Genomic DNA, 25,919 nt, shown 5'->3' with positions numbered 1-25,919 from the left:
TGTTCCATTTTAAAACAACCACCAAAAACTGTGGGTATAACTGTGAATCAAGAGTATGCTCAAAAAACATGAGTACAAAATATGACCAGAAGTATGAATATATTGCCTACCTCTACTCCAGTCCCTCCTAGAAACCCAAACTGTACTCGACGGTCTGTGTCTGTTGGAAATGTTCCAGATTTTTTTCCATATTCCCCATGCTGATTGGCATTCTGGTTGGACTTCCCGGTGCCACCATAGTGGGTGAGTCGGACTGAACCGCCGTTATGTGAGAAGCCACCACCCACCAGTGTGCCAAGGGTGGGGGCAGGAGGAGCAAAGGCGATGGGCCCTGTTTGGAAGCCTCTGCTGTGAGCCTGGCCGATGCTGGAGCCCCTGAGTTGGTTAAACAGTGGCTGGGACATGGCCACATTGGAGAGGACCTGGTTGAGGACAGTAGCAGCAGTATTGCTGCTCTGGGCGAGTTTGAGACGCTGTAGGGTGAGTTGGGCCTGAAGCTGAGCCAGCTGTATACTTGCTGGACTCAGCAACAGGTTCTGGCCTGCACCTCCAAGGGATCCACCCACAGGAATCGCCTTCTTCTCAATCTTTTCTCCTGAAACAGAGCTGTGAGGAGACAAAAGGCTCAAAGTGAATCAAACGTGTCAGGAAGCAAGTGAGAAACATTACACAATGTGTTCTGATTGACAGGTCTCTAACAATATTCATTGTTATTCACTAGTTAAAGTAAATATTTAAGTCTAATCACGTCAGTCGTTTCTTTTTTTTGTTGGCTATTCACTATCATGGTCATGGTCAGTCAAGGATTCATTATTCCCATTTGCTTCTGTTGTTTGTCGCATTACAATCTAGTGTTGACCAAACTAGGATGGATTCCGTGCAGGCTTTCTTCTACTTGCGCTAAATAATTGTAAAGTAAATAAAACAACAGGCATTATGATGGGGCACAGCTCCAGGTTTTTTGGGTTTAAACCCTGCTTTGAGTCACTGTCTGTGTGTTCTCTCTGTGTCTGCATGGGTTTCCTTCATGTGTTCCCGTTTCCTCCCACAATGCAAAAACACATTTGTAGGTGGACTGGCTACTCAAAAAAGTGTCCATACAGTGTGTGTGACTGTTTAGGCTGTTTAACCTTGTTTAGGCTGTTGTTCTGCCTTATGCACAGTTATTCTGAATAGGTCCAGACCCACCACAACCTTAAACGGGCTGAAGCGGTTACAGAAAATGAAAGAAAATATTAATAAATTAACTAAACTGAAATAAAATTTAGATTTTCTGTGATTTATCACAGTTAGTGAGTTTATCACAGTTAGTACCTGACTAGGTACTCTCTTTGCAGTAACGTCTTACAAATTTAGGTACATAAAAATAATAACCTAAGCACATACTAAGTGTGCACCAATATGTTTCTGACATGGTTGTGCTTCTCTAACACAAATGCCTAAAATTTTAGCCTTTTGCTTTAAAATTAGCATGACATAAAATTTGAATCTTACATTATAAACTTAACTAGGTAATAATTCACCTTAAAAATGAACTAATGCCATGTCATACATTTGAAGGAATGTATTGGAGGCTATAATTTCACAGATTCTAATTTAAAAACATGATCTTGGTGGAAATGAGAATATGGCTGCTCTGGCCTGTGTCCCCATGTGCCAAGACCGTCTGTTCCTCTCTATCTGATTAATGCGCTCACATGCTAGCTAAATTTACCACAAGCTACTATCAATCACATCATGTGCGCAACCCTATGCTGCCTTGTGTTCTTTTCACACCTACATTTTGTAAGTACAAAATCATATAATGTTAATTATTCTCTCTTTAATCATCCAACAAAGGGAAATAAGTCTTAACATGCATTTTCATTTCTTGTCTCAGAGTGATTGCTGAGCTGAGACCAGTATTTCTTTTTTGTAGCTTGGAGATTTATTTAATCCAGACAATATTTAGAGCTGATTTGAATACAGCGATAGAAATCTACAGTTCTAATTTGTTCCCCATTAGGGAACACAACTAGAGCTTTCATGATTTTTTTTTTTTTTGAGGTTTTATTTCATATCTGAATTTGTGCAACTGAATCTTTTAGGAGGATTAACACCTCAGCACTATGTTGTTGGAGGCGTCTGGGGTAATGATATGGACTTACAGGACCATTTCCAGATCGTAAAGTTAACACGTTGATACCAACCCTAAGGAACCTTCCACATGAAATAAAAAAATGTAATAAAAATGTATTTATTGGCACGAAAAAGCATCTTGATTCATTTTGATATATCTAACATTTCCCATTTTCAGATTTTTTAAGAACATTATTAGATCATTTATGTTTTGATTCTCGATATTTACTCACATTACATAAGCTTATACAAATCACTTTACCTTTACTCATGTTTGTACAGTTAAAATTATTCAAAAAAACCCCAAAAAAAAACATATATATATATATATATATAAGCGGCAGAGGTCTATAAATGCATAATGACGAAAACTTTAAGACACTGAGGGCTGTCAGTCTACCATGATAGCAGATACAGTTAGCCATCAGAAACCATCAAGATGCATGAGGTGTAGGCATGTGAAAGGACACCCCTGGTATTCATACTGGGTTGCACTAATTGTAATCTATCAATGACACCACACTGTGGTAGCAGTCCTTACCAAGATTTACACACAGCTAGGTTTCATATAGGATTATTTAAAAATATCATAAACCCTAACTGACCTCTGCAGGTAAACATACAACAGACTCAGTCTTTTGCCTCTATTACACTGTTAAATTTAAACCATAAGCATATATGCATACAGTTATATGCATAAAATTTGGGCATCCCTGGTCACTCATTCATTCACACATATAGACACTTTTGAATGGCCAATCCATCTACCAACATGTGTTTTTGGACTGTAGGAAGCAACAGCAGCACATGGAGGAAGCCCACGCAGACAACTAGAGAACACATCTCCTCACAGAGAATGACCCTTTGTGGGGCTTAAATCCACAACCCCAGAACTGTGGAGCTGTGTGACAGCGTCACTACCTACTGCACCATACCATGCTGATTTCACTTCAAAATAATTTTTTTCTCCCCAAGTTGCCATTTAAAGTTCTGGTACAGAGAGTGAATTAGAGACATGTCAGACTGGCTGTTATACATTGCTGAACAACTAAACTGCATTCTCTAGAGTGCTAATCAGTGGCATTTGTGATCCAGAATATATTATTCAACATCAATACTCGACTTCTCTAATGCTCTCATGACTGTATTATAAAACAAACAAACAATCCTCATATCAATGTTCAAAAACTGAGAGTAAAGCCATCCCAAAGAAGCAGAAGTTGGAACTGCAGCAAAGGTGGAGAAACAAGATTAATACAATTGATTGCAAAAGAAATATCAGATGGGCAGTTGTGGTGACACTCTACAGTGTCAATTTTGTTTATTTTCTCAGTGAATACAAAAACATAAATACAAGAGAAAATGTGAGCTAATATGAATCCTTCATATATATTTGTTAAATAAACAACACACTTGATTTAATACAATCAAGTATTAATTAACCTCTGTAAAACTAGGTATTGGATGATTATAATAGACTGCTGACCCATCCAGTTATTTTATGCCTTGCACCCAATGATTCCAGGTGGGCTCGGCACCCACTATGACCCTGAACTGGACAAGCGGTTACAGATAATGAATGAATGAATAATAGACTGCTACAAGGAAAAGGGTTAAACAACACAAACACATGCAAAATATTACTTCTTAGGTTAGAGATATACTTGCTGTTTGGCCAAGTGTTTGCATAGACAACTATCAGCATCTTGAATATAACTGTTCACATACTAGCCTATGCGATATGCTTGTAACTACAGGCTTCCACTAAAGAGCAGACCAGAGAAAGACACAGGCAATTGCAGACTTGGCTCTGACACAGCCTTTGTCAAAGCGCTCGCCAATTGCGATTCTGCTGAACACCAGCACTGCTCCTACCATTTACGTGTGTACTGCACCTTGCGTACGTGTTGCATTTATTTTATGAGGCAGCCCTGACGCATACACAAAAGCATACTTAACAGCAAGTATAACTCTATTCTTACTAGGGCTGTGCCATATCATATCATTTGCAATTATGTCATAATTTTAAAAAGGTCATAATTTTTTAAACAATAAAAAAAAAATCAGTATCATGATAATGATATTCTGACTTGTTTATGTAACAACTTCATACAGATACACATAATACGGCATACTTTCTTTACATGAGTCTTTTAGGCACAGTGAAGTACAGTGGAAAGTGGCTCTGAAGTGAAGGAATTTGCTCAAAAAAAGGGGAGTGACTTCAGTCATGTTGAGGTGGTGTGGTTACAGAATATCAGATGTACAATAAACCATGTTATTATGTAAGAAATGAAAGATGCCTATAACAATAGAAGGGGGTAACACATCTGTTTCACCACTTCGAGGAGAAGCACCTGGAAGAGGACAAATAAAGGAGCAGAACCTTGGTGAATTACTGTTTACAAAATAAGCAAATGTTTACAGATTTTTTTATGACTTCTTCTAAATGAAAATATTTGTACATTTGTAGTAAAAAAAACTTTTTAAAATAAATAAATCCATGTAATAGTATTAATATATATTACAATACTTTGAATATAAATACATTGAATATAATTAATATTAATCTAACATTTATTTTGTTGCAATAGTGTGTTCTTAAAATGAATAAAATGTATTTTTCAGTGTTTTGTTCATATTGCTAAGAATATTATCACCAAAATACCCTGAAATATCATGACATTATTTTAGAGCCATATTGCCCACCCCTAATTTTTAACTTTTAATAAATTCGTAAGGCTCAGAAAAATAGCTTTAAATATCATTTTCTTAAGTGCCTAAAACTTTTGCAGAGTACTGTTTATGTTGTCATTAGACCAGAGCTGTCCACGGTTACGCATGTGTCTATACATATGTATGTGGTTCCAGTACTGTTTAATCGAGTCATATCCAATGTCATCTTCATACCCTTTACTAACAGTAAGAGATTTAAGGACTGAAGAGAGCACGCAAGCATCTAATGCCATTTTAAAGCAATACAGTCATATCAAATTTAACCTACAGTTGTCAAAATATAGGTTTAAGGCAAAAAAAATGACCTGCTCTTATTCTTTCATAAAGCCGTTCTTAGGATGAGACACAGCATTCATAAACGTGATTTTATGGCTAAAGCAGGCTTGTAAGACAAAGCAGCTGTTGTGCTCTGTGACACCGGACTCAGAAATGTGTACTGTGGTACTGTTTAAAAATCTGACAATAATACTACAAAAACACCCCCACCCTACCCCCAATCCCTTATCCCCCATATATGTGAAGCTACATACTGAGGTTTGTGTTCAAGTGCTTTAAAGTGTCCAAGTGTGTCCTATATTTAAACAACCAAGAGCACAGTGAGCTGCTTTAGAAATACAAGGGAAGGACATGAAAGTGTCAGGAATAAAGTAAACTGCATGTCCCACAAACATACAAAACATATTCATATGCTCATGATATGAATGAGTGCTTGTGCACTTTCACTACATTCAGAAAGCTTCTAGACTCCAACTTAAATAACATTCCCTGAAATAAATAATATTATAGTGGACGTTTCTCTCCCTTTTGCTGAGGTAACAGCCTGTAATATTCTAGGCAATATTTACAATAAATACCATCTGAGCATTTACAATGTCAGGTAATGATGTTTGATGTTAAAGTTCTTCGACTCATTCCGAAAGTATTGTAGTGCAATGCATCACTCCAGAATACAGTTTCTCTGCTCCACAGTCGTGGGCTAGGGGTGAGTTTTATCCCTCTACTTCACAATGGGCAACGACAGTGTCCCTGATTCAAGGGTTAAAAAAAACTGTACTGGCATAATATTATTAACTGTATTATAGCATTAATTGTGTCTAGACTAAATTAACGGTGCCTGATCAGAGCACCCTATGAATTCGTTTAGCATTTATAATGATTCCACATTCAATTTCAACTTAATTAGAATTAGCAAAAAAATAGCGTTAGATGCTAAACATGCTTCTGTGTGTCTATGCTGGGGCAGCAGTATAGTCTTTCACTTCATATGATCTTGCTCAAATGTATGTGTGTGTCATGGGATGGAGCCAAAAATTTTGATTTATATAATAGGCATATCAGGGACTGGATTTTGAACCATATTTGGCTGCAAACTCACATAATAGTGGATAATTTGATAACACTAAGGAAACATAGAAGTGAACAGAAGTTATACCCTCTCCAGTAAAGTACACAATTTCAAGATAAAAGATAACAGAACAAATGTATTTACTGGGTCCATCATACTTTTAAAGGGGACTCAAAAGTACAACAACCCAGTTCCCTGGTGTCTTAATGAAATGTGACATGTGGTATGTTGTGATCAATATACCACAAGGCTCAAACCACACTGCACATTTCTAATCCTGTCAGAACAGCCCTGTTCAGACGCAGAGGGAGACTTATGACCCTTTTACACATGCACGGTAATCCATAAATGTTTACCAGGAGGAGCTGTATGTGTGAATGCAACCACCCGCAACATTCGTTGCTGACATTACCCAGACTTTATCCTGGTAGCATTCTAATGAATACTCCATGTAAAATCCAAGTCAGCATATGTGAGAACGTAGCAGGACATTGCCCTGAGTTTGTCCTGCACGTGCTGCACAGACGCTGTGCCATGCCTAAAACACATGTTTCATCTCCTACTGTGAGAACGTGCCTGACACAGAAAATCTACCCCTGTGAGCTGCATGTGTAAAAGACCACTCAGGGACATCTCCAGACCCAAAACACCCTGAGTTTCTTTAGAAATCCTACGGAGCTCATGTGTGAAAGACATCAGAGTAAACCAAACACAACACAAGGCACCCAGCAGTCATGTGTGAGGAGCATAAATGCATGATATAGTTACTTTAACTTGTTTTCATCTCCATATTTAATAACTACATTAAATTCCCTGTGCTTGTTGTGTCAGTTTGGCTCTGTTTAACCTTGTTTTTTTCTGTAACTGGAGAGACTCAGACAAGGAGGTGGGACAACTCTGAGGTGCCCGTATCTATTATGACACAACACAAAATCAGAAGAACTTTTTTGTATGAGGACATATTAAGGATAGACAAACTAGATAGGGACTACAAAATGCATTTTTTGAGTGTATTAGCACATTCATTTGGGAATCTGAACCCACCAAACCACAAATTGCATGAAGTTTCATAAAGTGCTTTTTGATAATACATCTCCTATAAAGAATGGCAGTGACATATGTACAATGCAGAGCCTGTTTCTATTCACAACATTATTGCAGCAATATAATTTAAACAAGTTAAATGCGAACATTGTGGTTATGTGACATTATGCAACGGTACTATAAAACGACAAGAAAAGCAATCAAAAAAGTCAAAGTCAAATTTTGTAAATTTTGAATTACATTTATATGTTACACAAAATTGCTTTAAAACATATTTTTATACCTAATAATAAGTGCTGTCAATATTAATGCATAATATGTTTTAATGCAATAATTAACTTTTCTACTATGTAATACTTCTTCACATATTGTAATTTTTTTATGATTCATTAAGTAATGTAAATAGTTATGCTGCTGTTGAGTTCAGAAGGGAGATTACATTTTATGAATGCTAAAATATGTATAAAACCTCACAACTAAGTCTCTCTTACCCCTCCCTCCTCTTGTTATTCTTTCTCTATCTCAAATACACGCACGCACACACGCACACACTCGCACACACACACACACTCGCACACACACTCGCACACACACTCGCACACACACTCGCACACACACACACACACACACACACTCGCACACACACACACACTCGCACACGCACGCAGCTGCTGCTCCTGTGTTTGGCACACTTCCTACCACACTTAATCCAACTGTTTATCTCTTAAAAATTTGTTGAAGAATATAGAGGTCAGTGGCGTAGCCAGAAATTGACCTTTGGGTTGGCCTAGGCAAAAGTGGATGGGCACAATTATTCTTCCTATAATAATAAAAACACAAACCTTAGGGGTGCAGAGGAATTCATTTTTGGGTGCGTTCAGATTGGTTATGCGCTTTACGCAATGTCTCCTGATTGAATGCCTCGTGCTCCCGTCACATCTAGGGTTGCCAAATTTCTAAAAACAAATTAAGGTATGCCAGACCAGTAAGAATCCTTTCTGAACAACGGCAAAGTAGAATCTGGCCATGTATTTTGCAAACACTGTATTACTCTAACCGCGACCCTGAAATGGAGAAGCGGAAAAGAAAATGATGATGATGATGATGATGATGATGTATTACTCTATAACTGCTGTACGATTTTAAATTTTTCATTAATTAAAATGAGATCTGAAGTGAAATCATCTTATCAGGCCAAGAGGTCTAATAGATAGTCTCATCCTCTTTTCATTACCATATTTAAATGATCAAGCCAATTTGTCATGCATACTAGTATGGTTATTTGTTTCATCTCTTTAATACAAGGTAGAACTTGCATTTTCACTTGAAATAAATCATGATTAGACACATAATACTGTTGTGACTGATTTTTATTTGTGATTCACATCACTAATATAAATATAATTCCATTGGGTTGAGCTTTAACTGACTCTTTATTCTTCATTTAAATTCACATTTTTTAAAGCTGAGCTGTTTAGAAGATGAAAAATGCCATCAGTCATGATTTATCATAGCAACCTCTATAAATAATTACCTAAAATGGACAGCCTTGCTATAATAGCATTTTAAAATATTTGTATAAAATAAAACATTTTATTCATTTTATATGTTTTCCTAATTTCACCAGTCAGTGAGACTTTCCTCACTAGGGCCCAACCCTTCACATTTTACTCAGAACTGTAGCTAATGCAACGTCCCTGAACAGCTCAACATGAATGCAAATTTCCCAGAGTTGACACATCAACTGACAGACACCTGTGCTAGCTAAGAGATTAGAGACACACTGGGAAGAAGGGGGGCATGCTACCCACCCAGACAGCCAGGCCAGTTATGCTTACAATGCCTCCTGGCCTTGTTTGGCTGAGGTATAGCCTGAGATTGACCTTCCAAAATCCTGATAATAGGACCAACACTCCAACAAATATTTAACTTAAAAAAGCTAAACTAAAAATGCTGGGAGGTTTCAAACTCAGACTGAAAATATTTTAAAAACAAATTCAGAAACCAAGTCAAATTAGTCTATTTGAAAGTAAGAATACTAGTTACATTTACAAAGGACAATCTGGAAATAAATAATAAAAAAAAATCTAAAGTTTACTGGTGGTTGCTTAAATAGTAAATAAAATGTCTATTTATGTTATAGACAAGGTGAACTCTGAATGACTTTATGTATATCTTAAGATAGAATTATACAGAAAATATCCCTTCAAAATTCTCAAAACAGTTCTGCAATGGAAATATATTAAATTCCACAAGTTACATACAACAAATGTATATTTTGAAATATTTACCTTTTAAAATCCTACTGAACATATTATTATTATAATTATTATAATAATTATAATAATAATCAGTTATTCAGGAGAAGTCAATAATATTACTTAACATAATTGAAGCAACCATATAATTTTTTTTATTATTTGTGGGCCCTTTGGGCAATTGGCATAAAAGTTATATACAATAACAATGAAAATAGCAAAAATTTGAGATAAAATATTTGTTCCAACAGTAAGGATAAACCATCCTAAATCAGCTCAGTACATTGTTTTCTTTGTCTAGCTCAACATATAAAATTTAGGTTGGCCATTCTATTAACCACTGTGTTCTTGAAGAAAAAAAAATTAGTATGATTACGCATGTTCAACATGCAGTCTGACCCACTAACAAGCCTAAAATACCGCTGTGACACATAGCACAGCCCAGATCAGAGTTCAGTGCTCTATTCTGGTCTCTACACCGTCCCGCTCTAACTCTAAGAGCTAAAAATCCAGGTGTCAAATCTCTCCAAACAGTTATTTCCAGCAGTCATCAGACAGGAGACGTTACAAATAATTACAGTCAGGACTACGCACAGCTTGCTCCATTAAAAAAAAAAAGAACCCTTAGGGTTATTTAAGCAATATCCAGGGTTAAAAGAGACATAGAGCAAACATTGATATCCTGAAAACCTTGTGGTTTAAAGAGAAGATTGAACTATTTGTGCCCAGAGATTGCAATTGTTATTGTTTAGAGTCCAACCTGGCAGCTAATGTCTTCTAGCAATTCTCACATTGCATAACACAAATGGCTAGAATAGGTTTCTAATTTGTCCTCAGAAGCTTGTACTACTAACAGGCACACTTAATATAACCAAATATATACCAAATAGCAGTTCACATCTCTAGTTCCACAGAAGCTTAGGTTACTAACAGGCTAATCAAACTGATTTAACTTCACTTTTGGCAAAACAATCTTTTCAGTGTCAGTGACAATCAGCAGCAGCGGCTACAGCCTTTAAACAGGGCGGGAGACCACAGGATCTAAGTTTAAACAATAGCAACAGGGAAACACTGATCCCTGCGCTCTCACTCAACATCCCCTATGCGGCACACATGTGATCAGAAGCATAAAAATGACAGAGGGTGAGCACAGTATGGGGAACAGTGGTAGACAAAGTGTGAATAATTTCTATCCATTTTATAGTGATCAATGCACTCTCAGCAACAATGGTGCACAGCATTTTGCCACAAACATAACAGCCCAGAACCCACGCTGGGCCGTTGACCAGAAATCTGAACATAACTCCCAGTGCAAGAAGGCTTCTCATTCCAGACAATGTACTGATGCTCACATGAATAGATTACTGACACTCAATCGCAGTGCCAATAGCAATTGGCATGCCTTTTATGTAAAAGCAAAAATTGGCCTTGTGTCCATATAGTCCTTGACACTGGAAAAAAGATGAAGCATAAAGCTACAACAATAAAAGGAGTATGCATCCCAGGTATAACATTTAAGATGCGTGTAACAAACTTTAACAGTTACATTATCATTGTGGAAAGTGATTTTCAAATGAAATTTGCACAGTATATCAGGGCCTATATGTGGAAGAATGACAAATTGAAAGTTAACTGATTATCACATTGTACTACTACAGGCAAAAAAATAGTTATAGGACATGTAAAAGACACCACATTAACCCAGACAAAGTTAATTGATGTTCCCTAAATTGATCTTTCAGAGTACACAACTACCAAGGCTGTAATAAGTAGATCCTGTGTCTACAAGAAAAAGGCAAATTTTGCCATCTACAAACAAATCTAGCATAGGGAGCTCGGACAATGTTTAAAAACATCAACAAATCATATAATTTGGCCACTGGTGTCCAAACATTGCATACAAGGGTAGACACACATATTTAGAGCCGGTCCCGACTTTCCTAAGGCCCTAAGCAAATTTTTGACAAGGGGCCCTCCTACCTGAACTCTGTAAGCAATTCTATAACAGCACGTAAGGTGGAATAGAAGAAAAAGAAGCAAACGTAGCTTTTTATTCTCCAGCTTGCAGCTCTGTGTCATCTTGAATTATGATGTTATTCTGTCCAGGCACCTGTAGCTCCTTCACTATTTAAGGTGTAACGAAAACGTCAAATATGCCGGTGTTAGTGTGATTGTTTGAATATCGCGGCAGCATTTAAGGTGGAATTGAAACTTCGAAGAATTCAACGTAGCACTTGTAAGTAACTATGTCATTTTAAAGGTGGAATGGAATGTTAAGGACATTCTAGAGTGTACTGGTGTGTTAGGGAAAGTTTGACGAATACTAGACAGTATAAAAACATCAGTACATGTTCATTTTTCTTCTTCAAAGCTTGGTTCATGATATTGTGGCGCAGCGAGGCTTTTAAGGTTGTGGAGAGCATCTGTGCAGTGCACGCCACCTCTGAATATTTTCCCACGGCTATGCACGTAAACTATTATTTATTAACAATTCAACCTCGAGAAGAACAGTCACAGGTTTACCTGACTGCTGTTTCCACAGCTCAGTCTCGTGGAGTCTTTTTTCTCTTTTCGTATCCGGTATGATAGTTTGGCTTCATCTTCTGATGATACACTAAAACTCTCCCTAACTTCAGACGAGCGGGCCTTCGTTAATTTGCGGGACCCTACGCAGAGTGCGTATAGGTCGGTCCGGCTCTGTACATATTAAACGAGTAAATCAAATTATCCTTGTTTTAGACAGCAAGAGACTGCCATACGTGGAAACAGTCCAATTCAGCCAAAGGAAGATACTGCTTAAAATACAGAACGTATTGATATTAAGAAACTAGTATTTACATGGCAAGATCTATTTAAAAATAATAAAAATAGCACTGGTGCCCACTCACATCAATGTCCAAACAAGGGTCAGATGACACATAATCAATGTAATAAAATGGCAAATTTTTTTGGCAAACATTTCCCCTCTTTTTATTAAGCCGTCTGTAATACCAAATAAAGAGTAATAATTGTGAGTAATTAATTGTGATATACAACAGTTTAAATCCATCACTACATACAGTTTAATGCTCTGTTCACAAAAATAATTACATCCATAATTTTTTTTGTCAAAAATTATGACCATTTATATTTTCTTTATTGTTTTAAGGCATTAAAAAAACTTGATATGCTGAAATAAATAAACCCAATTGCATGATAAAAGAAAGATAAACAAAAATATATGGCACTGTGATAAAAGAGCTATTTAAACAATTATGTCAACTGTTCTGTTAGATAAATGATCCTTTCAGCATGTGAATAACAGATATGTGGTGTATTAGAAACACATCCCGTCTCCCACTTTCATCGAGGGAATCAATATTGTAAAGGGTGAGGGGGAACACTGGCCCCTCTATATCTATCATCGAGCTTCTCGCACCACGCTCTTCTTCTTAACTTCCGTGTTTGGACACGGCATGAAGCAGCAATTAGACTCATATTTCAGCTGTGTCTGGCCCCTATTTGAACATGCATCAAACCCATAAAATCATGTTCTTTTTTATTTCTGCACAATAATATTTAATATTGTTTTTAGAACTGACTGTGGCTAGCACTATTTCAGCCCTATACTTCAAGCAGAATCATGCCCTGATATCTGTAGCTGCCTTTTCTTAAATTAATGTATCAGGACCGTTAAAGGTTCACTTATCTTATTGCTTTTATATTGATCAATAACTCAGCATAGATTAAAATACAACAAGCTGCAACTAGGTTTATATTAAATTATATTAACTTGGTTTATAGGAAGTACTTTAATTCTAAATAATATACATAAATTATATATTTAACAATCTGCAATAATGTACTTGTTTTGAGTTTTCATTATTAAATTTTGAAGGACATCTAGACACTAATACACATTACTAATACTAATTTAAAATGACTATATATCAACTTATAATGAACTATAGCCATTTGTCAATGACATATGTATTTATCATTTTTTTTGTATTATAATTTAATTGTTTTAGTGAATTTAACAAACAGCCTTTACATTAAAGGAAATAGTGGTTCAGAGCATTCTGTAACATGTGAAATAACCATGCTAAGCATTACAAGTTATACTCTCATTTAATGAGGATATTCCTGGGGAGGTTTTTACAAACTTGCATGTCAACAAACCTTTTTAAAAATCTGATGTGAAAAACAGATAACGACATTTCAAAATCTGTTTGTTGCAACAAATCTTCCATAAGTAGTGTGTTATTATGTTTCAGCACAGTCTTCTTTTTCATTTGACTGAAATGATTTAGGGTAATGACACTTGACCAGAAGACACACATGATAAACACTGTGTGAATGTATTTATGCTGTACACATAATTTTTTTATGCCCACCAGCTACTGATAAATACTTAACTGGAATGATTGGATGACATTTTAATATGTTTGTTAAATAGAAAAAATGGAATGCAATTTTCATTAGCAAAACAGGGAAATGATTTTAGAGCAGTACTGATGTACATTTATCTTCTGAAAAGGATAATAATTTTTAATTTCTTATTGAGTATAAGTTAAAACTTCTTCTAGACAATTTATTATAGAATAATGTGCACATTTTAATGTACACTACTATGTTCTACCCATAACATATTAGAAAATGCAATATACTGAATAAAAATATAAATCAATTCCTGTGCAAAACTTCTAATGATTTTATTTTTATTCAATTTCTTTATATTTTCTAATTTGTGAAGCTCTTCTAAAAAAAATTAATCATACAATAATATTAGCAGAAAAACAGCAGTTCTCTGTATGTTCTCTTTTGAGTAGGTGTTCAGTTTTTTGGTTAAAAAAAAAAAAAAACATTTGGACCAGCACAAAAAAAAAGCAAACATTCAAACAAAAATGTCTCATGTTTAATTGTATGAAATAGTGCTAATACACTTTCTCACCTTCAGTAAAGCCTTCAGAGCTATAGGCAGATCAAAGAGTGTCATCACACAACTTCAGACACAGACCTGAAAACTGCTGCTGTATAGACTCAACGACAGGAACTGATAAATTAGCCCCTGAGGTGACTGACCACAGAAAGGGAAGCAGCGTTTTAGAGTGTGCTAATCCAGGCACATCTGCCACTCCTCACTTTCACCACGCACACAAAAACATAGCTCAGCGCTGACCTAGGAGCTTTACTCGATCACAGAGATCTAGCAATACGAACAGACCACTGGAAAAGAGGGAGGAACTGACCTGAATCCTGGATGTCCAATGGTTACAAGAGTTTTACCTAACTGCAGTTAAGCTGTAACCTCTGCCAGGCAAAACATGGTGCAACCTACATTCAGTAGACTGAGTGTGTGTGTGTGTGTGTGTGTGTGTATGTATGCTCAAGAATGTGAGAGAGAGAGAGAGAGAGAGAGAGAGAGAGAGAGAGAGAGAGAGACTGAAGCAGGCTGCTTTACCAGCACAAAATGAGATGATGAGCTTTGATGGAAGCAGAATGATGAAATGTCAGAAGTGGTCAGCAAAGAAAGTGAAAGAGTGAGAACAAGTGTGAAGCTGTGTGTGGGTGAGCGTGTGTCAAAATATGACAAAAACAGCAACTGTGTGATTTTCTTCTGTATATTAGAAATTTGGTAATTTGAAGAAACTGAAACAGCCAGTGAAATTTAATAGAAAAAAAGTCTGAATATACACAATGCTTACACTAATGCCATATGAAAACCTTCCATCTGTAGGCAAACATTTGGTTGCGTGTTGATTTGTTTACTTTGATTAGGTACAAAAATAAATGAACAATCACTGTTGTTAGAAAAACAAAACCTACTTTCTCTAAAATAGTAAATTTTTATGTGAGACGTAAATTACATTTTTGATATTTAATGCAGTTATTTACATTTAATAATGAAGCGATATCGGTAATGGAATCTAACACTGTTCACATTAATAAAAAACTTTAAATAAAAAAGAGCAGTGGTGTATTGTATGCAGCAGCTTATATAGGACTGTTCCGCTTATTAAATCGTAGCATCTGCGCTCCTTTTGCATGCAAAATTTAAAAAAAAAAAAAAAGAAAAAAGAGGACTACAGGGTAAATGTGTTCCCAGGACATCACATGCATGACAAATCAAAGTCTGGCTCTGTGCAGTAAAGCAATAAAATGAGTAGTACTCCATAAGACAACAACAGGAAAATCAAAACACTGCTCTTAGCAGACAGTTGGTACCTCGCAGCACAGTAGTAAATCTAATACATACTGCTCATTTCACGGCAGTTGTTTCTAAGACGCCCTGGCATTAAACTGTACTTTAACCTTAAATCTGTTGTCATCTCTGTCTGTTTCTCCCTCTATCTGTCATTGAAATTCTGCTCTACTTTTTCCATTTTTAATTAGAAACATCAGTGTCTACCAATGATGGATGGGCGGAGTGTCCCGTATGGGGTGATAAATAGGCGCACTGACAACATTAGCAATTGGAGCAGCACTTTCACACAAGCAGTAGCTAATCAAATACAGCCACATATGCAAATTCAATCTCTGACCACAACAGAAGAAATATCCATCTTTGTAGAACTCCCAGAAAAAAAAAAAAAAAAAAATAATAATAATAATAATAAAAAGGCTCAAATTTCATGTCACTAAACCTACATCAAAAACCGTGTAGTTTGTAATTTATTTAATATTTAATTTACATTTATATTATTGAAAAGTCTTACATTGTTTGAGATTTTCCATAGAATTGTTTGATTTAGATTGTGTTTTGTACTAATGCACAATATCTACTTATTTGATAAGTTTATTTAAAAGTTATGGTTATAGTTATAATAGTTTAATAAATTAAATAATTTACTGTTAAAATCTCCCCGCCAATATATTGAACTCAATACGTGAATAAATTTGTTCTCTGTAAGGGATCTGTATTTTTGTGAATTAAAAAAAAGGAGTGTTCAAATGTTTGCACACAATTGTATACACTTCTGGTCAAATGCCATGTTTTATACCTTTACTCAGAGAACGCTGACACATTATGTTTAAGGTACATTTCTACAAATCTTAAAACTTAAAAACTAATTCCTATGTATGGGCTTAATTTATTTAAAATAATAAATATACAATAAATACTTAATGTTCAGCAATCAAAGCTTTGCACTTACAAGCACTCTAGGGAGAAACTGTTTGTATGGTTTATGAATTAACATTAAATTAGTTAACAAGAGAAATAAACCATATTAACAAAACTAAAGAAGTCATTTTGTGCATTTTTTTTTACCAGAGAAACCTTTGTATTAGTATTTTTTTAATCATCAGCATTCCTTTACTGAACTGCTAAAGCCAGACATGAAGTGGATGGTGGGCAGAATGCTCTTTTCTGCCTGTTATTAATTCCTAATCTGCCACGGCCATTAAATCGCCATCGGGCTCCTGTAAATCACACAGTATTTACCCCTTGGTCCGGAAACAGATGCTCTGAATATTTCACAGGAATATACCAGCACGGTGTTAATGTAGTACAACATATAGACAAATGTTTTAGCTCTCTACCAATGCTGAAAAGTAATAGAATTAACAAACACTTTCTCCAAAACTGGAGTATAATAAATGTTTAATAGATAAAGGGAACACAGGACTTCCAACAACACCACAAGTGGCTATGAAATGTCTATATTTTCACTAAGATTACTTGGGTCATGAAAAGTAAAACATGCTACCAACGTCTAAGGCCAAATTTCTGGAGGCTTCTGTGGAAACTGTAAACAAATCTTCATAAAACAATTAAAACTGTACTAAAGGCAAATAGTGGAAATTACTGTCTCCACCACATATTACAAAGGGTATACTATGCTATGTGTCTTCACTACAGTCAACAAGACAACAAAAATTAATAATACAATTATAGTTATAACATTATATAAGAATAAAAAGCTCAGATGAAGGAAGGTCCAATCAGGACCACTGGTCGGTTCTGCAAGTGGCTAGAAAAAGCCTACACTTCAAATCATCAAAATTACAATAAGCATGTTTCTGTCCACTAGATGGAGCTGAGGGATTTTGATCCTCACAGCCCTCCCTAGACTCTCATCATGTACTTTACACGGCCATATGAGGGCAGTGCATCTCGAGAGAGAAACCTGCCAGCCCGGAATACCTCTTAGTAAATAAAGTTAGCCTTACAAAGTGTGATGTAACTGCCTGGAGTACATTTGCCGTCTCAGAGTTACAGTGAACTACAATTTAGGTAGCACCAATCGACAATTCACCAACGACTGAACACCTACAGGTTGATCCGCTGTAGTCAGCACACTAAAAAAGACTTCTGATGTGTGATGACGGTTTTGATGATCGTTTAGTATTTAGGATCCAAAGTCCAAGTAACAATTCATGCAAAACTAAAGATCCAAAAATGATGCTCATATATTCTCAAAATGAATCAACTACATTCAATTACTGACTTTTAACGCAAAACATAGAAACAGCTTCAGGCCAATGAATCAAACAAGCCATAAAGCTATCTATCCTTTCAGCAAACAGAGTGTTGCTCTGGTTTGGCTGATCAAGTCTGTGGGGCGGGGCGGGGCTATGTGTGAATTGATTTACAGCAAGCAGGGCTTGACCATGGCTAAAGCTTGACCGATACTGCCAGCATGTGGGCACATATATTATCATCAGACAGTTATAAAAGGCCTACATTTATGAAGTGTTTTACAGTGGCATAAGCAAGAGAGGAAACACAGGTAGTGGTGACGGTTCACAGGGTATTTGCATAACCCAAAGTGTTTCAGACCAAACACATGCAAATTTATGTGACTTGGACGGCAGAGGCATGATATATGAAGTGAAATGATCCAAGTCTACGTCGAGTATCCAAACTGATGATCAAAAACAGGCTGAGGGTCACAAACAAAATCAAACTATTCAGATCATCAAGAAGTGTTCTAGTGTTGTGATAAGTTAAAATATATTTTTTATGTCAGGTTTCCATTCAATTTTGATTTTACAAGTATTTAATAACAACAGATTACAGTTTTGATACTAAAATGTTTTAAATGAACATAATTTAATATGTCAGAGCTTTAGCAAAATCTTGTTTGTTCATTGTGATTATTTTCATAAATCAGTAAAGCTACTATTTACACTAGATCAGTTTAATGGAAAAGAGACTAATAGAAATGGTCCAAAATGTCTCATAGTTTTTTTTTTGTTTTTTTTTAAACTGGCCAAAATAAACATCCTGAGAGGACAAATGCCCTGACTACCACACTTGGTGCATCACTGTCCTTGGTCTAGTTTCTTAAAGAATTAAATGAATAAAAGAGACATTTTAACTATGTCCACATTAATTTCAGTCATAAACATGGCACCACCCAGATCACTTTCCTTGCTTTCTCTATATTCTCTCATGTTCTGTTTGTAGAAAGCTGGTGAAGCTGAGACCTTGGTGCTGACAGCACTAAGAAAAGCACCACACCATACCTGCTGGCTGCTGACAGTATGTGTCACAGCATGTGTTATGGATCAGAGGCTCGAAAGAGCCAGGCTTTGGCTCTGCCACCAAGACACGGGCCACTTCATATGCAGACGCTCTGGTGATAGACGAAAACTGAACTCATCCAGAATGTCACACTAAGACCTGTATTGAGTGTTCTCATTATTGACTGAGGCCAATGCATAAAAATACACAGAGCCTCTAATTAGCTCAGCTTACATTCTCTGGCTCTCTTTTCTTCTATCTGTATCATGGTTTTGGCAGAGAATTCCAGGCAAATGAAGACATATTACAAAGTTCAAATGTCAAATTTAAGCTGACAAGTAATACTTCACATAATAATTACAATAGGTCCCGGAAGTACTGGGGAAATTAGCCTTTACTGGATTCAGCAGGCATAAAATATTTTAAGGGCTGCAAACAGCTTTAATAAACACAGCCTTATGTATAAAGATAACTCATGTGAACTTTCACAGAACAACCGTAGTGTCCCAGCCAAAATATGATGAGTGTCTAAAGTCTCATTTGTTTTTGGAAAGTTAATGCAAACTAAATTCAGAATTCTGTGTCTTTGTGATGGTTGCATTGTGCATGATGGAGATATGATCATATGAGTGCATCATGAAAAATAGATATTTTATTAATTAAGGCTTTGGATAGCCAGAGTTTCTTAATTACGTAAACCTAGGAGAACAATCTTGTCAGCTTACGCAGCTATTATTACATGACATTTGCATAAGGGTATGGTGAAGAACCTACTGAGATAAATATCTGGCATAAGTAATTAATAATGAATATTGTGTATTTAATTTATATTTATCTGAACTTTGGATATTTGTATTATATTATCAGATTTTTAAAAATATTTGAATTATATTTATAAGGCACTTTATAAACCTTAAATATTTATTGGCATAATCCATCACTATGATTTAAAATCCATTCACCATTGGATTTTTCACCAAATATTACCACCTTTGAATTTGTAGCACCGAAAATATGCATCTGAATTTTGTTGCTTTGAATTTAAGTCTTCAGGCAATTATGCATCTGAATATAATTGCTCTTGAATTGAACTCATGCATTTTCAAGAACACATTTTCACTGTTATTAATTAAGGTTAATAAATTCATATATAAAAAATCAAGCTTAAAAAAATTTGGTCTATTGAATTTGAGCAACTACGAAATATATTGTTTGAATTTTTTTAAGCTTGAATTTTTTTATCTGAATGTATTACCAAACTAGTTCTATTCAAGAGCAATTATATTCAGAGGTGGAAATCTGAAGACTTAAATTCAAAACCAACAAAATTCAGATGCATAATTTCAGTGCAAATAAATTCAGTGCTACAAATTCAAAGGAGGTATTATTTCAAAGTCTGATGAGACTTGAGATTTGCTTCCATACCATTGTGCGCAGCCTAGCTGTGCTTAATTTTACCGTTATTTATCAAATGATCAGACATAAATATGTTGAGATAATTTATCATAATCACTAATTCATGTGTGGAGGCATTTGTGACCGACAAGGCTTTATTTTTCAGAGATTTTACAAAAATGAAAAATCAGCTCATCTGTCCCTATAAACTTCACCAACACAATGGACACATCTGACTGTTATTGACATTCTGACAAGTTCACCACAGGCGCGATCTGTGGATTTATAACCCACACCAGTGGGCGTTTACTCGTTTTTACTAGTTTTTAAAGAGGCTGTGAGAGACCTCCATTACATATAGCAGTGTTTATCAAACAGGTGTTTATAGCATTATAAATATAAGAATTTCACAGAAATTCACAAAATGCATACTTTACTAAAATATGCAGCAAACAGCCCACTCGTCCCAGGTAAGCGCTTTAAAACATATACATAAATAGAATAAATTAATAGTAGTTTATTACGACCTCTTAAAAAGTAGATGAACATAGCGTTAAGTGTGCGGCGGTCAAATGAGCGGCCCTTGTATGTAAGGTCGGAGGTATCTGTTACTGTTAAACTGTGTTTTAGGACAACAATGTGACCCGTTGCCATGGTTTGTCCATCAGCATACTGACCGATTAATCCTTATATATTGTCTTTGCCTGTACCGACTTTTCGCTTAGTTTCTCTCTGTTTTGGCTTCTGGGTTTTGCCCTTCTCAACTCAGGAGTAACAATTCGTGTTCTGCGTGGTCTCGGCTCGGTTATCTCGTTTTCGGGTTCCGCTTGGCTATTTTTGTAGTTAGATTCAAATTGCTCACGTCTCTAATCTTATATCCGGTGTGTAAATCCAAGAAGGTAGATTTGGTTCGCTGTGCTGTGGTCCTCTCGGCGTGGCTGAAGTTTCAGGTTGCGAAATACAATTTAAATGTGCAGTGTTTCCTCTGACTTTTGCGTGAGCGAATATCAAAACAAAATTATTTGCATTAAAAGCTTAACTAGTTCGCTCCTCACGTGCTTAATTTATCCAGCACCATGAAAAAAGTGGTCATGAGAGAGCAACAGGCCTGAGCTGCTTGCCTGGAGGAGCTGCAGTACTAGGCCAGCACAAGGTCTCCACTGAGTGGCCCACATGAGCCAGTGCATGGAGAGGATTGTGGTGTAGTTCCATACACGTTCAAGTGATGGAGTTCAGAGCAAAGCTACTGCACTCCAGAATCATAACAAACATTGTAGCAGCTATATAGGCTTCACAGAGGTTTAAGTAGCGGAGGAGAAGTGACTTGGTAAACAAGCAGAGTTTTGTGCTTTTGAAAGTGAACTGGTACAGTCTAGCTTCAGCCTGGAGGTGGAGTGGTGGATGGAGTTAGAGGCAGGGACTACCACAATAGATATACTGAATGAGGGCAAAGTGCAAGTTATATCAAAACCACTTTTGAAGCTTTAGGGGACTGTGTCATGGAAATAAGTTTTAAAAATATAATTCTGATGAACAAAACTTTTATCAGAATTTTAGGAGTTTATTTAATGACTATTTTAAGAACAGCCTACACACAAATGTACACAGACCCTCCGACTGACTAAACTCACACTTGTCAATTATCATTGCCATTTAGAACAGAATACTGAACAAAATTAACAAAACAGTGCAAGTGAACACTGCAGTCAGCCTTTTAGACCACAAACCCTGTGTGGAGTGCCAGTTAGCACATCACTCAGACATATGTATACTATACAGTTCATTTAAGAATTTTTTTTCATTAAAAAAATAAATAATAGTTATTTCTAAAAATAAACAATAGAAATCATGTAGGTAATTTGTGGAAGCATGTGTGTTGAATGAAGATGGGGACAACACCTGCTGTTCATAATGAGTGATATTGTGTCCAAAACATTATTTTGAGTGTCCATTACCTCCTAAAGTTTGTTTGCAATGTTAGCTCTTGAGCTCAACTAAGGAACCTTGTTGCAATGGCTTCGTTGTCGCAGATTGGTGAACACTTCATTTCGAACTCTGGTGCATAAACAAGTGGGCTGAGACCACCTGAGCAGGTGGGTCTCAGTCTGTTTCTAAACAAATTCTTCTTTCATTCATTCATTAATTTTCTGAAACTGCTTATCCAGTTCAGCGTCGCGGTGGGTCCGGAGCCTACCCAGAATCACTGGGCGCAAGGTGGGAACACACCCTGGAGGGGGAGGAAACTGGAGCACCTGGAGGAAACCCACGCGGACATGGGGAGAACACACCAAACTTAAACAAATTATTGTGTGGCCCATTTGAAGTATGAACAAAATAAAGAACCAAAGGTATCTAAATCACAAGCACAGAATGTGAAGTCACAAGAAAAGGGGAAAGGATTTATGCTGCAGTTTTAACTCTTTTACCCATTTTACCACTTCTGGCTGGTGGATCCCAAGTGGTAAAAATACAAACAGGTATAAACCACCCTGATAAGTGCATTAAGCCCCGCATGGTGCACTGTTTTAATGTAAGGCTAGGGGAAAATATTTATCCACCAAGCAGATAATACTTGCTCTGTGGTTGCCCTGTAGGGGTCCTGACGGTTGAAGAACAGAGTGAAAGGGGACAAACAGGTGAACTAATCGTAGAACTGGTATGACTGTCTGTGTATGCGTATATATTTCTTAAATTAGAGTTTTCAGTTGTCACTTTTACAGTCTCACAGCTCAGTGGATGACTCTAACCTTCTGAGACTACTGTACATGTTTGATTAGTGACACTGTAATGGCATTCACCACCAACAACCCCTCCAAAAGCACAGCCTCCTGTTCCTCTGGCTGCTGCCAGTGAGCACACTATGTCAGAGTAGCATTTTACCATCTGTCAGCACTGTCAGCCTGTGAATGCCTATCACACCCGGTCCCTCCCCAATGACACAGCCCTGTCCAGCCAACTAATGTGCAGCACTGCCCAGCAACTTGTCATCCTCAGCCAATCAGAGCAAGCTCTTCATCCACCTGCCTCTTATTCCACACATGGAAAACTATCCCTACAGACTCCTTCCCCCAAAACACCCACCGATTGGTTAGACACGTAAGGGCTCATTGCAAGTGATAGTGCTCAGGCTCGAATACACCAAATTCCCAGCATGGATCTTAAGGAGCAGGGAGACGGAGCCACCTCATAGTAGCAAAATGAGTAGATCAAGTGAAGCTATGTCAAACAAAATGTCATGGGATGTGCTTGTCTCAGGTGAAAGTTCTTTGGAGGAAGGAATTTCTGATGGTCTGTAGTTTCTAGCTGAACTTTTCTTGAACAGTCCAGTAGGTTTGGCCAAAATAATCTAAAACTTTATTACTTGTTACTTATGTGTGCATTTGTTTACTTATTTATTATTAATTAGATTTTGTTCATTTTGTTAACCCAGCAAAACCCACCAGAATAACAGAACACTCTCATGGATTTCTGCCTTTTTCACATGTTTACAGCAAAGCATCAATCCCCAATGATGCAAATCAGTAAAGTAACACATGCATTTCATTTTATTTTTAAAAACCCGACTACGTCAAATTTTGAAATCTTTCTGGTGAAACCATGTATTTGCAGAATTGCACAATAATGGAATATATTAACTTCAGCACAAATGGTATTTAAATATAGAGGATACATTTAACTGTAAACAACTAACTCTCAATGAATAGTGCTCTCAAATTTTGAAATGAAAATAACACCTGCCCTCAAGTGGATTGTGAATATGGCTCCTCATTAGGTAAAATATCTAAATTGATTGTGCAAAAAATATTCTCTTAGACTGTCATCTTTAATTAATCATTATTGTTATTTAGAAATATTTATATCAATCAGATTCACACATTTTCACACCTGACACAATGTAACAGCACAATCTCTGCATATTTGGGATGCTCTTCATATATAAGAAGGATATATTTAAATTTGTTAGAAATATTTTGGATAAAAACAAATGAACATATCGAAAAATAAATAAAATGCTGTTTATAAACTACAATTTTTAAGGGTACTGTTAATGTTTTTTTGTTTACGTTATTCAAAAACTACTAAAGTTTTTAAAGCTGCTATAATGCTGGTTTTGTTACTCCTAAAGTCCAGTCATTTGAGTGCATAGGCAAAAGTTGCCAGCTGTCTGTCTCACACTAGAGCTTCTTCCAAGCCAGAACTGCTGGGGTTACATAGCAGCCGAATAATTAATGGCTCTTTAATGGCATTTTTGGCCACTGGCAGGACAAAAAAGACACTTGAAATTATTTGGCATTCACAAGCCAAGTATCAAATGGTTAGCAAGAACAAATACATTTTGTTCTATATTAATAAAGTGTTTTACACACACACACACATTATTGTATAATATATAATATCCTTGGTACAGAAATGAACCATATGGATCCATGTGTCTTTTTTTAATGGCCTCAACTGAGGACCACTCACACGGCAATTAGAAAAAATGAATGCGAATAACAGACATAATGGTAAGTATTACAAACAGCTGGTGAACAGACAGTAACCCCTGGCACTCAACTGAATGGGTTTATCACCGCACAGCCAATGAAAATCACTGAAAAACAGGTTTATATTTAGGACCTTTAAGCAAGTTAAAATGCATTCAATAGAATTTGCTGTTTGTCAGTGTGGTTTCTTAGATTTCCAAAAGTCCAAAATTAGGAACGGCAAAAGTCCAACTTTGATCTCTGTCTAAATTTGCGGAAGTATCCAAGTAGTTCATTAATTGGTTTTAATGTTACCTTTTTGTTCCAGATTTATAACTCTTAGATTAGTGGTATGGCTAAGCACATTATTTATTAATTTATTTTATTTTCTAATATTTAGCAAGCCAATGTGTCTTCATGGGATATGTAAAATCATAATGCATTATGGTACAGCTTCAATTTTCTTTAGTTTAAGTGTTTTATATCATTTCAGTGTATACATGCAACAACTCCTAGAGCCCCTTTGTGCTGTTTCAGTTTACAGGGCCATGGCTATATAACTGCATGTACTTCACAGCCCTTTGTGAAACAGCAGCATGAATTACTACAGTGCTGGTTTTCCGCCATGAGCAACTTGCTTCGATTTGCTAGTATATAGAGCTTGATTTAATGCAAACTTGGCAATGAATTTGTGTAGGATAGAAGTAATTCTCTTTACACCCTCATAAAGACTTTAAAGATTCACAAAAATGGTTGCTTTCCATTAATAATATTTCAACTTTTTCAACAGTAAGTTAAGGACCTCAAGGTCAAAACAACTAAAGTATCAACAAACAGAACAGCCAACACAAAATATTCAGAATGGCTGCCCCAAGCTCATGTCCACATTTCTGTTCCAACCTATTATTAGGCCTATCACATCTGATTAAAATGCACATTGCTGCTTGATCAGTTGAGTCAGCAGTGTTATTCCTGTAGGAATAAACGCTTGCACCCACACACTTTTGTGGATAAAAATAGGTAGTGATGCGGCATGCAGTTGCAGAAAAGACGTCTAAAAACTGTGAATAGGCAAAATTGAAAAATGAAAATAAAAAATATATAGA

The 25,919-nt window shown here is 36.3% G+C and overlaps 1 protein-coding gene across 3 annotated transcripts in view; it reads right to left on the bottom strand.

Annotated features, from left to right (window-relative positions):
• Nucleotides 1-12,163, bottom strand: part of LOC136676229 (RNA-binding protein 20-like) — a 44,655-nt gene extending 32,492 nt beyond the window's left edge. Inside the window, exons 1-2 of one of the 3 annotated variants that reach the window (XM_066653077.1) lie at nt 12,025-12,163; nt 111-606 (exon numbers count right to left, since the gene is read on the bottom strand). In XM_066653077.1, coding sequence (XP_066509174.1) covers nt 111-404 — 294 coding nt within the window. In that variant the 5' untranslated portion in view covers nt 405-606; nt 12,025-12,163. Of the gene's footprint in view, nt 1-110; nt 607-11,481; nt 11,607-11,849; nt 11,936-12,024 lie in introns of those variants that run through there. The other 2 variants (XM_066653076.1, XM_066653078.1) reach the window with 2 other exon arrangements.
• Between the last annotated feature and the right edge of the window lie 13,756 nt (nt 12,164-25,919).

This window comes from Hoplias malabaricus, chromosome X2 (genome assembly GCF_029633855.1).
Source record: "Hoplias malabaricus isolate fHopMal1 chromosome X2, fHopMal1.hap1, whole genome shotgun sequence".
NCBI lineage: Eukaryota > Metazoa > Chordata > Actinopteri > Characiformes > Erythrinidae > Hoplias > Hoplias malabaricus.
The sequence above is the reverse complement of the archived record's forward strand: the minus strand, read 5'-3'. Positions and strand labels throughout refer to the sequence as shown.